Source organism: Zootoca vivipara, chromosome 4 (genome assembly GCF_963506605.1).
Source record: "Zootoca vivipara chromosome 4, rZooViv1.1, whole genome shotgun sequence".
In the NCBI taxonomy this organism is placed as follows: domain Eukaryota; kingdom Metazoa; phylum Chordata; class Lepidosauria; order Squamata; family Lacertidae; genus Zootoca; species Zootoca vivipara.
In genome coordinates, this window is record NC_083279.1 from 66,371,068 (window position 1) to 66,385,758 (window position 14,691).

A 14,691-nucleotide genomic window follows, 5' to 3' on the forward strand; every position below is an offset into this window, starting at 1 on the left:
ACTCCCAGTACATTTCCGAGCTCAATTCAAAGTGTTGGTGCTGACCTTTAAAGCCCTAAATGACTTTAGCCCTGTATACCTGAAGGGGCATCTGCACCCCCATCGTTCAGCCTGGACACTGAGGTTCAGTTCCGAGGGCCTTCTGGTGGCTCCCTCGTTGAGAGAACTGAAGTTACAGGAAACCAGGAAGAGGACCTTCTTGGTAGTGGTGCCCACCTTTTGTAACTGGCTCCTGTCAGATGTCAAAGTGATAAAGAATTATGTGATGTTCCATAGATATCTGAAGGCAACGCTTTTAATGTTTGATGTTTTGTTGTGTTTTTTAAAATTCTGTTGGAAGCCGCCCAGAGTGGCTGGGGCAACCCAGTCAGATGTGTGGGATACGATAGGGCTTAGTCCCAGGTAAGCAGCTCTAGGCCTACAGCTTGAGGCAAACAAGAGCTATACAAGAGATGAACCAGACAGAGGGCCTTCTCGGTAGTGGCACCTGCCCTGTGGAATGCTCTCCCAGCAGATGTCAAAGCAATAAGCAACTATTTTACTTTTAGAAGACAACTGAAGGCGGCCCTGTTTAGGGAAGTTTTTAATGTTTGATGCTGTACTGTTTTTAATATTCAGTTGGAAGCCACCCAGAGTGGCTGGGGGAACACAGCCAGTTGGGTGGGGTATAAATAATATATTATTATTATTATTATTATTATTATTATTATATATGAATAGGCACCTCTTGAGCACTTCCTATACTTCTGAGAAAGATGGATGGCTTCCTGATGGATTCTGCTCTTGTTATTTAATCCAGGCATAAGCAAACTCAGCCCTCCAGATCTTTGGGACTACAATTCCCATCATCCCTGACCACTGGTCCTGCTAGCTAGGAATCATGGGAGTTGTAGGTCAAAAAACATCTGGAGGGTTGAGTTTGCCTATGCTGTTTTAATCCAAGTCTTTCTGAAGATGTTTCTGTCGACTCAAAGGATGCCGAATATCCATTAGATAGTACAATTCGTCTGAGGTGTTGATCTTAAAGTTTAGAGTCAAGTTGACAAAAGCAATGGACTAAAATCTGAATGGAGGAATCGGATCAATGTCTGGTTCCACTATAACAATGTGGTGTTTACTTCTCCTCTGCTGAAGATTGGCTCCTGATTGCCACAACGCATCCATGAGAGAGTTAATTTGGTCCCTGTGAAAAGAATTTCCATTGGATAGTACAGTTCATCTGAGGTGTTGACAGTCAAGTTGGCATAAGCAATGGACTTTATGCACAATAAGGGTCCCAGTCTGGTTCAGGTATAACAACATGGCGTTTACGTTTCTGCTGCTGAAGATGCGCTCCCGATTCCCGTAACAGATCCATGTAAGAGTTAATGTGGTCCCTGTAATCAGAATTTCTTTGTCAGACTCCTGCAAAAGGCTTAACATGGAAACATTTGCTTTTCTCCCCTACAGCCCCATGCAAACCCTCAAAATCTCCTCCAGAGGGTTGTGGGACTGTCTGGAGCACATTTTGTGAGTGCAGAAGGGAAAGAGAGGAAGTGGGAGTCTCATGGCATGAGGGCAGCACTCTTCATGCAGTGTTGGATACAACCCGTGATCTGCATAAGACTAACCCACACTCATTGGTCCATCTACCTCAGTACTGTCAAGACTGACTGGCAGAAATTTTCTGGGGGTTTCAGACTGGCGCCTTGCCCTGCCCCACCTGGAGACGCCGAGGATTGAACCTTGCCTCTTTGATTGATAAAGTGGGATATCAATCCAAACTCCTCCTCCTCCTCCTCCTCCTCCTCCTCCTCCTCCTCCTCCTCCTCCTCCTCCTCCTCCTCCTCCTCCTCCTCCTCCTCTTCTTCTTCTTCTTCTTCTTCTTCTTCTTCTTCTTCTTCTTCTTCTTCTTCTTCTTCCTCCTCCTCCTCCTCCTCCTCCTCCTCTTCCTCCTCCTCCTCCTCCTCTATCTATCTATCTGTCATCTATCTATCTATCTAATCCAGGCATCCCCAAACTTCGGCCCTCCAGATGTTTTGGCCTACAATTCCCATCTTCCCTGACCACTGTGTCCTGTTAGCTAAGGATCATAGGAGTTGTAGGCCAAAACATCTGGAGGGCCGCAGTTTGGGGGTGCCTGATCTAATCTATAAAGTCTAAGGAACACACACACAGAGAGAATTGTAAGCTGGCTCACCTAGGCCAATGATGTCAGCAGTAACTCACAAACGATGCAAATTTCTTTCAGGCATTTTATATCCTGCCTTTGAATTTAAGATGCATTTCACTGAATTCAGTAGGTTCAGAGATTCCTTCACACAGACTGTGAATTTCACACACATGCAAATTACCTGGCTGTATCGGTATCAAATGCGACAGATCCCAAATCCATGTAGTACTGTGCTGATGTCTTCAGCGATGTCCAGTATTCGCTGGCCTGGTGAGAACAGGTGATTAATGCCAGAAGCAACAACCCACCCTCAGGAATCAGATCCCCCCCCTCCAGGAATGGGAAAGCAGTTAACAGCCCCCTCCCACAACTTTGCTGCTACAATCAATTCACGGCCTGCTCTGCCCTCAAGTGTGCTTCCCTGGGGGTGGGGGGAATAACCCAACACTCAACAGAAACACTGGATTACATGGCACAATTGTCATTCACTTCACTCACTCACACCAGCAATATTAGCATAGCAATGCTAAAAGTACTTGCATTCTTAATGTAACCAACCCTTTCTCAACCACGATACCTCATGCATTACGGGTATTGTCCCTTTTCCCATTAACAATAAGTCCCAGAGTTGTGAGATCCAGATCTCAAGCAATATTAATGGACAAACTAAAAACCCACATATGAGAGTGTCGAACAGACAAGAAAATCAGTACCTCTCAATCCACCTGGTATGGTTTCATTATATATGTAACATCAATAGAACATGGTTTTAAGCCTCCCAGAACTCGTGTCAATTTGTGGAATAATACCTTTCTTTAGAAACTGAAATGACTTAAATGTAATTAAACAGAGGTTAGAGGCTTTTGGGGAGGCATTTGGGGGCATTCACAATGTGAATAATGGACACATATTATTTGAGGGGAAAAGGTGGTGACATCCTGCTGGCAGGTTTCATCCCTGACCTACTGTGTTCATTAGATTCTGTCTGTAAAGGTCTGCTATGTCTGCATAGACCTGGGAGCCTTTGACAGGCATTCTAACAAGTTGAGGGGGGATACTTCTCCCCCAGACCCATTCACATTTGATTCCCACATTTCTGAACCCCAACTGTTGCCTTTTTTTTAGACAGAGAAATCCATGCAGACCCACACCTCTCCCCCCCCCCCTCTCAAAGCTCTACCATGAAATCTTAGAAAATTGTGAATACCTTTTCTGCCCAGCCATTCTGGGGGCTAGCTGGGTCCCAATAGTCTGAAAAAAGTGCTTGTCTCCTAAGTCCTAAGAACTCATTGGCTTCTTCCTCGGAGACAAATGGTAGTCCCCAAACCCCTGAAATGGCAAAGGCACAGCAATCACAGCCATGGATTAACAGAACGTGCAGATTTCATACATAAGGGCAGGAATTTAACATGGTATCATGGTGATCATTCCATCAGCAAAAGTTGTCAGCTGTCAAGATACAAGAATTCCTCCTCTTCTCCCTGTTGCACTAGCTAAAGTCCTTCCACTAGAGCAATGCTGGGTCTTCAGCTGCTTTTGGACTGCAATTCCCATCATCCCTGACCACTGGTCTTGCTAGTTAGGGATGATAGGAGTTGTAGTCCGAAAACAGCCGGAGACCCACGTTTGGAAAGCACTGCACTAGGGGGTCTAGTTAACTGAATCTCTCCCACGATTAATGCACTGATTAATACTCTACATTAACAAAGCAGTTAGATTAGATTTCATGGTTATGTTTTAACATCAAACTTTGAAAAGCCAAGGCATTGAAAAGCAGCACATTAAAATGCACTAAAAACTGTGCACCAGTATGAAGGGCAAATCACTGCAATGGAGTTGAGCGATTTAAACGGCCTGGATAGCTTCCGATATGAATCTGCACTGAGGGCTCGCCCCAACATCCGCTCGTCCCATGCCCAGAAAGCACAGCTCTGAGGGGCTTTCTGCTCGACCTGAGCTTTCCAGGCGCGGGTCCAAGCAGTTTTCCTTCTGCCCCACCCATTTCCCAGGGGAAACCCACTCTTTAGTGCTAAATCGGAGCAAGCGTTAATCCAGAGAAAACTTGGAATTGCTGCTTGCTCCAACTGAGTGCTTAAGAGCAGTTTTCCAGTCAGGGGGAAACAGTAGCGACAAGGGGAGGTGTGGTTAAGGCACATGTATCCATACGCAACGTATGCGTTCTGATACCAACACGTGTAGAATTTTGCTCCAACTTATTTGTTTTTACCTACTCCATGTAACCCCAGGAGCATAGCAGGAACAAGGTCAACTGAATGAAGATGCTCTGCAAGATCTGTGCTGTGGGTCTGTGGAGATCCTAAGCCCATATCTCTCTCCCCACCCCCGCCTTGACTACTTCAAACTGCGGAACTGGCTCTGTTGCAGGTGCCACACAATACTTGCTCCACACAATCTGTATTTTAGCGTGGCAGCATCTGTGCTTTGGAACTCCCTGCCTATTGATATCAGACCAGTGCCTCCACTGCACTCTTTCCAGCATCTGCTTGTTTAGGCATGTCTATCCATGCATTATTTTCCTTTTTATCCGCTGTTCACTTTAATTTTCTTTTGTATATTGTATAATACCTGTTTTTATTGATAACTTTTTAATGTTTAATGTTAGGTTTCTGTAAAATGCTCAGAGGCTTTCTCACAATCAAGCTGTATACTGTATACGTTCTATGAAGCAAATAAACAATCGACCCAGCTCCAAGTATTATGAGAGAGGAAGAAAAACAATCTGTGTCTACTTCCTCCACGCCAGACATTGTTTTACATACCTCCATCGTGCATCCCTTTATTTGTCTCGTTTCTAAGCTAAACAGCCACAAATGTTGAATGCTTCCTCACAGGGACGTTCCTTCAGACCCTTGACCATTTGGTTTGCCCTGTTCTGCTCCTTTTCCAACATCCTCTTTGAGGTTTGGCACCCAGACCTGTACCCAGGGTTCCAAATGCGGCTGCACCACCAATTTCTATAAGAGTCATGACTTTGACATGCTGTGTCTCAAACGGTGGTGGATTCTTCATCTTTACAGGCTCTTAAGCAGAAGCTGGATGTCTACCTGGCAGGAATGCTAAAGCAGCAGATGTCCTGAATCACTGGGTGAGTGGGTGGGTGGGTGAGACTGTATTAGTTTTCAAGAACCCTTCCCAACACTACCATTCTAATGTTACTAAGTGCAACATACAGAGGAGCTTGGCAACACTTCTTCATTCTGACCACAGAAGTATTTCAATTAAAAGATCATGCTTTGCCTGCATTACAGGATGCCACATAGAAATGAAATCTGCTTTTAGGTTCCTCTACGGCTATTTTTCTGCATGCTCTCTTATACTCTCCCACAGAAAGTGAATCCGGAGGACTGAAGGGCACTTCAGAGGCGCACCCAGGGAAGTTTTGAATGTTTGGTGTTTTGTCGTGTTTTTAATGTTCTGTTGGGAGCCGCCCAGAGTGGCTGGGGAAACCCAGCCAGATGGGCGGGGTACAAATAATAAATTATTATTATTCACTTAACTGTGAATTCCTTCACCGATCTTTGTCTATTCTTTTCAATCCACAACTAGGGTTGATTAATCATTTCGATGCCAGAGCCGAAAAGCTTACCTGTGAGCAACACAGCACACGTAGCAACTTGAAGCGCAGAAGCAGACATGGTGTATATTCTTCAACAACCTTTTCAGCAGAGTATATAACACTCAAACCCAGGTATTTTATGTACTCGAGAGCCCCTTCGCTTTATCAATCATTTACTATGTCCATCGGAAGAGTTATGCAGGCAGAGGGCAGGGTCCACTGTTGCATTGACATGTTTCGCCGACCTTTTTCTAACCTTTGGACTTTTTACATGGAAGTTTTGATATAACTCAGACGTCTCCCCTTCCCCTCCCCCCTCCCAAACTTACTCACTAAATTTTGAGTACCAGCAATATCAAATATGCTCCATTTTTTGGGCTGCATTATGAACTGTTGAAGTTACCTTATACTGCAAGAGTCCTGTCTGTTTGGGGAATGCACTTAAGACCACTAAATAATCAAATATTCCACGTATGTCCAATAAGATCTTCAACTGTGAGTTCAGTTCCCCAAAACCTGCCAGAATGAAGCAGTGCTCCTCTGCAGCAAGGAAGAGAGCCAGTCTAGCCTCCCTGTTTAGGGAAGTTTTTCATGTTTGATGTCTTATTGTATTTCTATTGGGAGCCGCCCAGCAGCTGGGGAAACCCAGCCAGATGGGTGGGGTACAAATAAAAAATTATTTTTATCCCTAACAAGAAGAGTTCCAAAATCTGGGAGCACTGCAGCCACCAAGGAAGCAGAATTTTTGGACTTTTTTTTTTAAAAAAAAATGCAAATACTTTTAAGATGCTTCCTTCGAGAATGTTTCTGCTTATCGTGTTCTGCTTTTAAATCACGTATCTGTACAGCGCTCGGGGCTCCTTGCAGAGCAACGGTGGGATATAAAATTCCACAAATAAACAAACACACCAGGACATTTGCTTTGTACATCCGGTGCTCCTCATTGATCTCAAACAGGTGAATGCAGAGAGAGAAAGAATTAATACCACTCCTCTCTCTTTTTTCCTTCCATTTTGGTATATTCATATATATGTAATTTATGATTATTTATTTGATTTGGGGGTTGCAGTTCCTGCAGGAGAAGGCTACAAATGTCTGCCTCCTGTGGAAAGAAAGCTCAGAAAGCTCAGGTAGGGAAAGCGCTCCTGGGCTCATGTCCTGCTTGCGCTCTTTCCAAGCGCACCTACTTGGTCCGCGTGAAAACAAGGATGATGGAATAGCTTGGCTATTGGCCTGAAACAGCTAGCCTCTTCTGTTAAACTAGGCTGGCTCCTCCTTTGCCCAGAGCCAGCCAGCCTCCGACCGCCTTCAGCTTTATCAGAAGGTGGTCTTAGCCGGAAGGGCGTCGCCGCCCTCCTCCTCCTCCTTTTTCCCCCAAGTCCTGCTTTGGGCCCTAGAGGTGCGTAGTCGCACGCTGGCCACGAGGGGGCGCCCCGCGACTGCGTCTGGTCCCGTGCGCTCCAGGCCCCGCGGCTATGGCTGACGCTGCGCGCTACAGCGCTCTTTGCAGGGCAGCGTTGAGTCTAGAGTACCTGTATACAAACTCGTAAGTGGAGCGACCTTTGCTTTTTCAGTTTCGTTTGATGCAGGCCAAATGCATTAGCTGTTGGCTTCACCAAGGCATGGTCAGGAGGGTGGGGGCAGGAGGGGGGTGGTCTGGCACTTGCATTTCCAATAGCGGGACATGCTTATAAAAATAGGTCCAAATTTGGATGGGTTTGCTCCCCCCCCTTTTTTCTTTTTTAAAGGGAGAGTGGAAAACTCTCTAAAAGGGTAGAGGAGATGCGTGTTCTAAATGGCAGGATTGGCGTGTATTTTTTGGCACTGAAACTTACTCCATACTGAAATGAGGGCTGGGTCAAGAAAAAGTAAAAGGAAAGCACTCTTAAAAATAATAATAAGGCAACACCAACTTGATGCTCCAAGAATAAAAAAAGCATAGGTGTATCCTGGAGCCTTTGGCTAAATTCAGTGTTTGTTTTATAAATGCTCTGTGCAAAGCATTTTGAGCACTTAGAAGAATGGGAAAGAGCGTTTTCTTCTTCATGAGCAAGAAACACCTTGCTATCTTATTCCTTTGTTTTATAAGATCCAGTGTTTTTTTCGGGGGGGGGAGTATACCCCTAAACATTTTGTGAATCTAAGCTTGGACTCATTGAGGGGCAGTATTTCAATATGAGTTGGAACATGAGAGTACCCCTAAACATTTTTTTAGAAAAAAAACACTCTGATTACATGTTCTGGAAGCAGCATACTGTACCAAGTCAGAGCACTTTCAGACATTGCCCAGCAGCACCCGTGCTGGATTTGGTGGCATCTCTCCCAACTCTACCTGCAGATGCCAGGGATTGAACCAGCAGACCTTATGCATGCAAGGCAAATGCTCTACCACTGAGCTACCATCCTTTCCCTGAGAAGGGAACAAGTCTTGTGCATCCCAATCAAGTTTTTAAAAGACATTTGAGCCACTAAGGGGGATCTCTGGAGTGCTCTCTCTGTGTCTGTGTGCGTGCGCTTGGACCTGCCTTGCCACCAGGCTTGCTGTGTTTCAAGAGGACAATGTAAGAGCTCTTAGGAAGAGGGGAAGGTGCAACTGGGTGAAGCATGCAGCCAAATCCTAGGCCCAGAGCTGGGGAACCTGTGGCCACCCAGATGTTGTTAGGCCAAAGCTCCCATGAGCCTCAGCCAGCCCACCCAGTTGTCAGGAGTTAGGAGTGTTGTTGTCTCACAACTTCTGGTGCGCAGTTCCTTTCCTAGGCTTTTACTGAGAAGAAAGGCACAGCCAGCAGGTCTGACTCTAAAGCAGGCTCATTACAGAGCAGAATCCCCCGTTTTGCTCCAAGAGCATATGAAGAAGTGAAGCAGAAAAATTGAGCAGAGGGTCCCCACGGTAAAGGCAGCATGGAGGGTAAGGATCCTGGAAAGGCCCTGCTGTAACTTCTACACCCCGTTTCACCTTGCCCAAAGTCCCAGTGGCTGCACATCCTCCTTTAGAACAAAATTACAGTCCAACCCTGCTCATAAATAAATTGCAGTTGAGTAAATCAGTGGAGCTTTCACGCACGTAAGCATGTACAGGATCCCACAGGCCGTGTGTGCACCATATTGTACCTTTAAAGCACATTCCAAAGCACATCATTTCCTCCAAAGAATTCTGGGCACTGTAGTTTAAGCGTTGCTGGGAATTGCAACTCTGTGATGGGTAAGCTGCATGTGCCTCCCCGAATATGAATCCCCCTTGTTGAGAACGGTGGTTTCCAAACTCCCAAGGCAACGTCCTTTCCCTCTTCCCAGCCCTTTTTGTCCAGTAGAGGTGAGCTCATAATAGGAGTCACCGGTCCAAAGATTTTGTCAGGGGTAGCAGGCTGCAATCCTATACACACACCCAAACATTCCTGGGAGCAAGTCCTGTTGAATTCAGGGTGGGGTTTGTTCAGAATAGACACCTATAGGATTGCACCGTTAACATACTAGAGCAAGGAAAACAAAGGCAGTTTGTACGTATTACTGTTTACTCTGGTTCCAGCACAGTCCCATAGTGGCGCACAAATGACATCAGCCTTAGTCCATCCCTATCCTGTAGTTCTTCGAGAAATGCTTCTGTTTGGGGTGTTTCCCCTCAGACCAGCTTCCGTCTGATTTGAAAACGTAAGTCACCTGCACTTCACAGCTAAGATGAGGTGTGGACGTTTGAGGCAGCTGTTGCATAGGCGCAGATGACACAGCTTTAACAGGAGTTCAGGAGAGTTACACACATGGGGAAACGAAACGGAACACACCTCTGTGGTAGGGTTGCCAGGCTCAATAGAGGACAGGACTTCTGTGCCTTTAATTGCCCTGCTCTCTTTTGAGTCCGGAAACCTTAAAGAGAAACCAGCAGACCCTTTGTCTGGAAATTAAACAAAGGGCCTGCTGGTTTCTCTTTAAGGTTTCCAGACTCAAAAGAGAGCAGGGCAATTAAAGGCACAGAAGTCCTGTCCTCTATCGAGTCTGGCAACCCTACTCTGGTGTGTTCAGCCAATGTGCTAGGAACACCAGGGGGGGGGGTGGGGGCTCACTGTTAAGCCACTGTTAAGCCACTGTTGTATACATAGCCAAAGACCCTGCCTTGCAGCACCTTAAAGGCGAGCACATTTATTGCACTGAAGTTCTGCGTCTTTATTTATTGCATTAGAAGATGACTCATAAAATACATTCCCTCTGCTGTAGCTTCTGCTATAAATAAATACGTTAGTTTTTATGGGGCCACGTGGCTCTTTGTTCTTGTTCCATATATACAGCACCCATGCAGGGAAAGACTAAGGATGGGTTTATTTTCCCACAGCAAAGAGCAGTTCCCACCAAGCAGAATAAAAAAAATCCCACATGCAGTCATTTCAAAACCAATTAAAATCAAATCTGATGTTACACATTGGTGCCCCTGAAGAGGTACAACAGCATCCCACAAATATCTCCTGCAATGTGAGGTTCATAACCATTATTTATTGATTATCCCAGTCGAGGCAAGCTGACATGTGCTTTATATATAGATTAAAGTGTTCAGGCGGGGTTGGCTTAAGAAAATGCCACCCTGAGCAAGGCTTCTGCCTATCAGTAACATTTATATGCAGGTCATCATAATGTTTGGGGGGGGGGCCTTGGCTGTTTTACAGCTCCCAGTAACTACATGTTGTTATTATTTCCTGTTTATATCTTCAGGCTTTTTCATGGGTCACAAGGTTACATTTAGAGGCTTCCGTTAATCAGATTTGTTTTTAATGATTTAATTTGTTCAAAGCAATTTGGATGCAGTTCTGTAACTATGTAGCTAGCAGTTTTTGTCAATATATTGTGGGTGGTGTGGAAAGCCCAGTCCACAGCATGCAGTGTGCTGGGCCCAGAAAAGCTTGTTGCACCCCTAGCTCAGATTAACCAGATTTCCCCCTCCCCACTGAAACTTGGCCTAAACTTTCATCTTTACATGGAAATTACTGCTGTAAATGCTAGCATGCCACACCGGATCCTAAGTCTGTGTGTCTGTCTTTCTTTTGGAAAGGGCCCTATAGCTCAGCGGCAGGACACATGCTTTGCATGCAGAAGTCCCAGGTGCAATCCCTGGCATCTCCTGGTAGGGCTGGGAATGTCTCCAGGATGAAACTTTGGAGAGTCACTGTCAATCAGTGTAGACAAAACAGAACTAGATGCATCACTGGCAGTACAAGGCAGCTTCCAGTGTTTCCGTGTTCTTTCTGCCTCCTTGAAACTTGCTGAAAAGGGGAGTTGTTTGCGCAACTTCGGTGGCAGGCCTAATTTTTAATAGCCTGATTTGAATTCTATTTTTTCCCCTGTCGCTTGTGTGCAGCCATTTGTTTTGGTGACTCCAGACACAACCACAGAGTTGATTTCTGCCCAGCTATTTCTGCAGCCCTCTTCAGGGCAGGTGTTTCGCTTCCCAGTTTCACTCCCGCCACAGGCTTCCTATATTGAGCAGGGTGGGAAGGTCAGAAGGAGAATTGTCAGCACATTCAACTGAATGCACTTACAAGCATTGGAGTCTGGTTTTCCAAACGAGGGAGCTGTGACATGCATTCTGTGATGGCCCAGAGAGGAAGGCCTGCATGGCAGTGTGTAAAACCTGGGCAAATCTGTATGGAAGACAAGAAACCCTTCATGAAACTGACAAAATGATATGCAGTCTGCGAGAGTTTATGCTACAACAAACATGTTACATTGCAATCACCCATTGTCAAACTATAATATATGGATATATTGGCAGTAACACTCTCACGGCACAATCCTTTTTATCGGGGGGGGGGGTCCAGTCTTATTGAATTAAGTGGTGTTTATCTCTTGAGTAAAGATTGGATTAAGACTCACTTGCTTGAATGTGAAGTCCCATCGAACCTCTTGAGTAAATATCCATAGGACTGGGCTGCGTAAAGACTGCTGTCTCCTGTTATCGTGCGACCTGCTTAGGAAGAATTGCTATTACCTTTTGCATGCACACCTTCCAGTTGTATTTCAAGTGTCAAGGTAGAAGGAACCCCCATTCAAGCACTCTCTCCCCTGCCCTCAGTTTGACATTTTCACGTTTTGAAGAGTAGGTGCTTTGTTCTCAGGCGTGCCAAATAGCGCTTAAGTGTTTGATTTGTTGCTGTTCCAGGTTCTCTCTTCTAAAACTCCCTTAATGCTTCTTTCTAGCACAACACACGACTTTTTATTTGGAGCCATCGCTGAACTGATTGACAATTCCAGGTAAATACTACTTTTAGGAACTAAATTTTATGCTGCTTACTGTACTTTGGGCTTGAGAGAGTGTGTCCTGCTAGGTCGTGGAAATAGATGTGTTTTGTTCTGTTCTACTTGGCGCAAGAAAGCAGCTGTCAGATTTTAAACCTTTCTCAAATGTAGGAAATGGCTTAGGAATACGCCTTCCTTATTCAGTGTTGTATACGAAAGCTTATTTCACCTGCGGCACAATTCTTTTCTTCGGATTTGGGCTTATCCACAGAATCGAACAACATTATCCTCTGTGGCTGGGATGGCCAACTACTGTTGCTTCCAGATGGGCTTAAAATCACAGGGGAGGTCATCACAAATGTGTCATTGGTAACAGGTGGTAGAGGCGTTGCTTTTATCAGAAGGCACTTCCTGATGACCTGTTTGTTTAGCATTCTTCCTGATTGGTTTGTGGGGAGGTTTAGATGACATTGACTGAAGCACGTGCTATTCTACGCTGCCCAGTGCATTTTCCACATCATTTGCCCAGTGCAAAATTTGTGGATTTTTTGGGGGAAGAGAGTTTGTTGCACAAGATGTCCCAATCAACTGCAGTAGTGCAACTTGAACTTTCCATTGTGTGATTGAATCCCACCCCAAAATAGCAATTGTCTGGATAGCATCCTGATTTTCCTTGGAAAGAGTAAATTTGGATTAAAGGAAGGCGCACGGAATACTTTTCCGACTTTTTGGTTGGAAGACGTTCTGTGGACACTGAAAAAAAAAAGTCATGTATGAACAACATTGATCCTGTGGTGAACACTCATTTGGAAGCACTTCAGCCTTGGAGGTCGGAGTCTTATTGGCCATAGCTGCCAAGTTTTCCCTTTTCTCGCGAGGAAGCCTATTCAGCATAAGGGAAAATCCCTTAAAAAAAGGGATAACTTGGCAGCTATGTTATTGGCGAAGGTGCTCAGGGGGAGAAGACCTCTGCAATTGTGGCATCCCTCTAAGCAGCTTTACCAGGAAGCTTGGGCCCCTAGTAGATTAAGTCTTGAGGCTCAGTTAAAGGATTTGTTTCTTCCACCCTCTGAAAGTGGTTGGTTATTTCAAATCAATGTGTGAAATTCACCTTCTACTGCTTCCTCTCTGGGTGTGTTGCCTCCCTTGGGCTTTCAAGCCCAGACAATCCTGTTATTGGATCACGGTTAGTATCCTGTCAATGGTATACAGTCTTGATAATTTTGGAATGACTTGCATGCTACTGCTTTAACGCTTCATATTTTACAACTGCATTTGAGACTGATAGCTTTGCAAAACACTACTTTAGAAGTCTGATAATTTTTCTTAGTAGTTATTTCCACTGTTTTAGTTTAATTTATTTACCGGTATATTCTTTTTTCCATACATAGATACTGCATTGAAGTGAGTTGTTATTGCATTATAAGTTTTTATTTGATTTGATTTCTGTACTGTCTTTCCTCCCATTTGGGAGCGCAAGGTGGCATACAATATAATTAAAACCACTGTTGCAGAATATGTACAGTAGCATTCCAGTGATTTCATACGATTTACATAAATGCAGTTTTGATCAGAGTGTTTTTGTGTTTCCAGCTAGCATGGGCACTGTTCAGTAATAGAATGAATTAACTTCATGTGTATCTACTTGCACTAATGTTTTCATTTAAAACCTTTTTAACAATATTTAAACAATATTTCCAGAGATGCGGATGCCACCAGACTTGACATATATACAGGTAAGCTGTCTAAATGGGGATTCTGTTTCTGAATGCTTCTTAGTTTGATCACGTTATCTGTTTCGTTGAGAAGAAATTGCTTCATAAGATGGTGATGATATATTTATTTAAACACTGCCTTTCCATGACAGGGGCTCAGGATGGGTTACAGGTAGAAAAAAGAATGGCTGAAAACATAGGGGGGGGGGAACCCAGTTATGTAAAAACAATTAAACATTGATAGAATACACATAAAATATATATTAAAACCATACAAATAATTACAATATAAACAGCATAGCATTAAAGTTTGCACATTTGCTTCTGTGCCAAAATGTACTATTTGGCAGATTCTACGTGTCTCTGACGTGAATATAATTTTGACCTTTTGGCATGATTTTCCTACTGAGAAATATATCACGGGGAAGGGGATCTCAAACGTTTTTGTCTTGTACGACTAACCAATTGACATAGTTAAAGGCCTAGTAGTGCGCACGTAACTCTGTAAAGGAAACCCCTTTAAAAGAAATAAATCTTGGCTCTGGCCTAATTCCATGCATGCTAATTAATACAAATCCTCCCATGGCCATTGGCTTCACTAATTGATATAATGGTCCTCTGTCCGTTAGCTCTATCTGAGAAAGTCCCGTTGCAGCCTGATCCCCTTGCAGCGAGTTAACTCGGAAATTTATCCTAGTTAGTTTAATGGGACTCGCTGCTGAGTAGCCAAGCAGGCCCAGGATTAAAATTATGCATTGCAATCTTGAGGACAGTAAAAGCAGTCTCTGTTCAGTTCTTTTGAAATGCCTTCCGAAGAAATCTACAGGAGGGCAGTCTGCTAAACTGGGTCCGTTTGTTTAGGGGCCTTGAAATGCCACCCCCAGCAGAAGCATTACTTGCAGACTTAGACCAAAAGGTGGGAGAGATGTTTGTACTTTAGGAATGTAAGAAAAACGTGCTGGATCAGGCCAATGGCTCATCTAGTCCAGCATCCTGTTCTCACGGTGGCCGACCTGTGTGAACTGGCC

The 14,691-nt window shown here is 44.5% G+C and overlaps 2 protein-coding genes across 2 annotated transcripts in view; one reads left to right on the forward strand and one right to left on the reverse strand.

Moving 5' to 3' along the window:
- Positions 1 to 675: 675 nt before the first annotated feature.
- On the reverse strand, positions 676 to 5,876 carry C4H3orf85 (chromosome 4 C3orf85 homolog). The gene is made up of 4 exons (XM_035115957.2): positions 5,760 to 5,876; positions 3,360 to 3,481; positions 2,334 to 2,419; positions 676 to 1,376 (listed from the first exon to the last, which is right to left on the reverse strand). The coding sequence occupies exons 1-4, from the start codon at positions 5,806 to 5,808 to the stop codon at positions 1,259 to 1,261; spliced, it is 375 nt and encodes a 124-aa protein (XP_034971848.1). The 5' UTR covers positions 5,809 to 5,876; the 3' UTR covers positions 676 to 1,258.
- A 1,299-nt stretch (positions 5,877 to 7,175) lies between these two features.
- MORC1 (MORC family CW-type zinc finger 1) overlaps positions 7,176 to 14,691 on the forward strand; it is a 48,260-nt gene continuing 40,744 nt past the window's right edge. Inside the window, exons 1-3 of the mRNA XM_060273997.1 lie at positions 7,176 to 7,275; positions 11,910 to 11,963; positions 13,650 to 13,684. Coding sequence (XP_060129980.1) covers positions 7,205 to 7,275; positions 11,910 to 11,963; positions 13,650 to 13,684 — 160 coding nt within the window. The 5' untranslated portion in view covers positions 7,176 to 7,204. The remainder of the gene's footprint in view (positions 7,276 to 11,909; positions 11,964 to 13,649; positions 13,685 to 14,691) is intronic.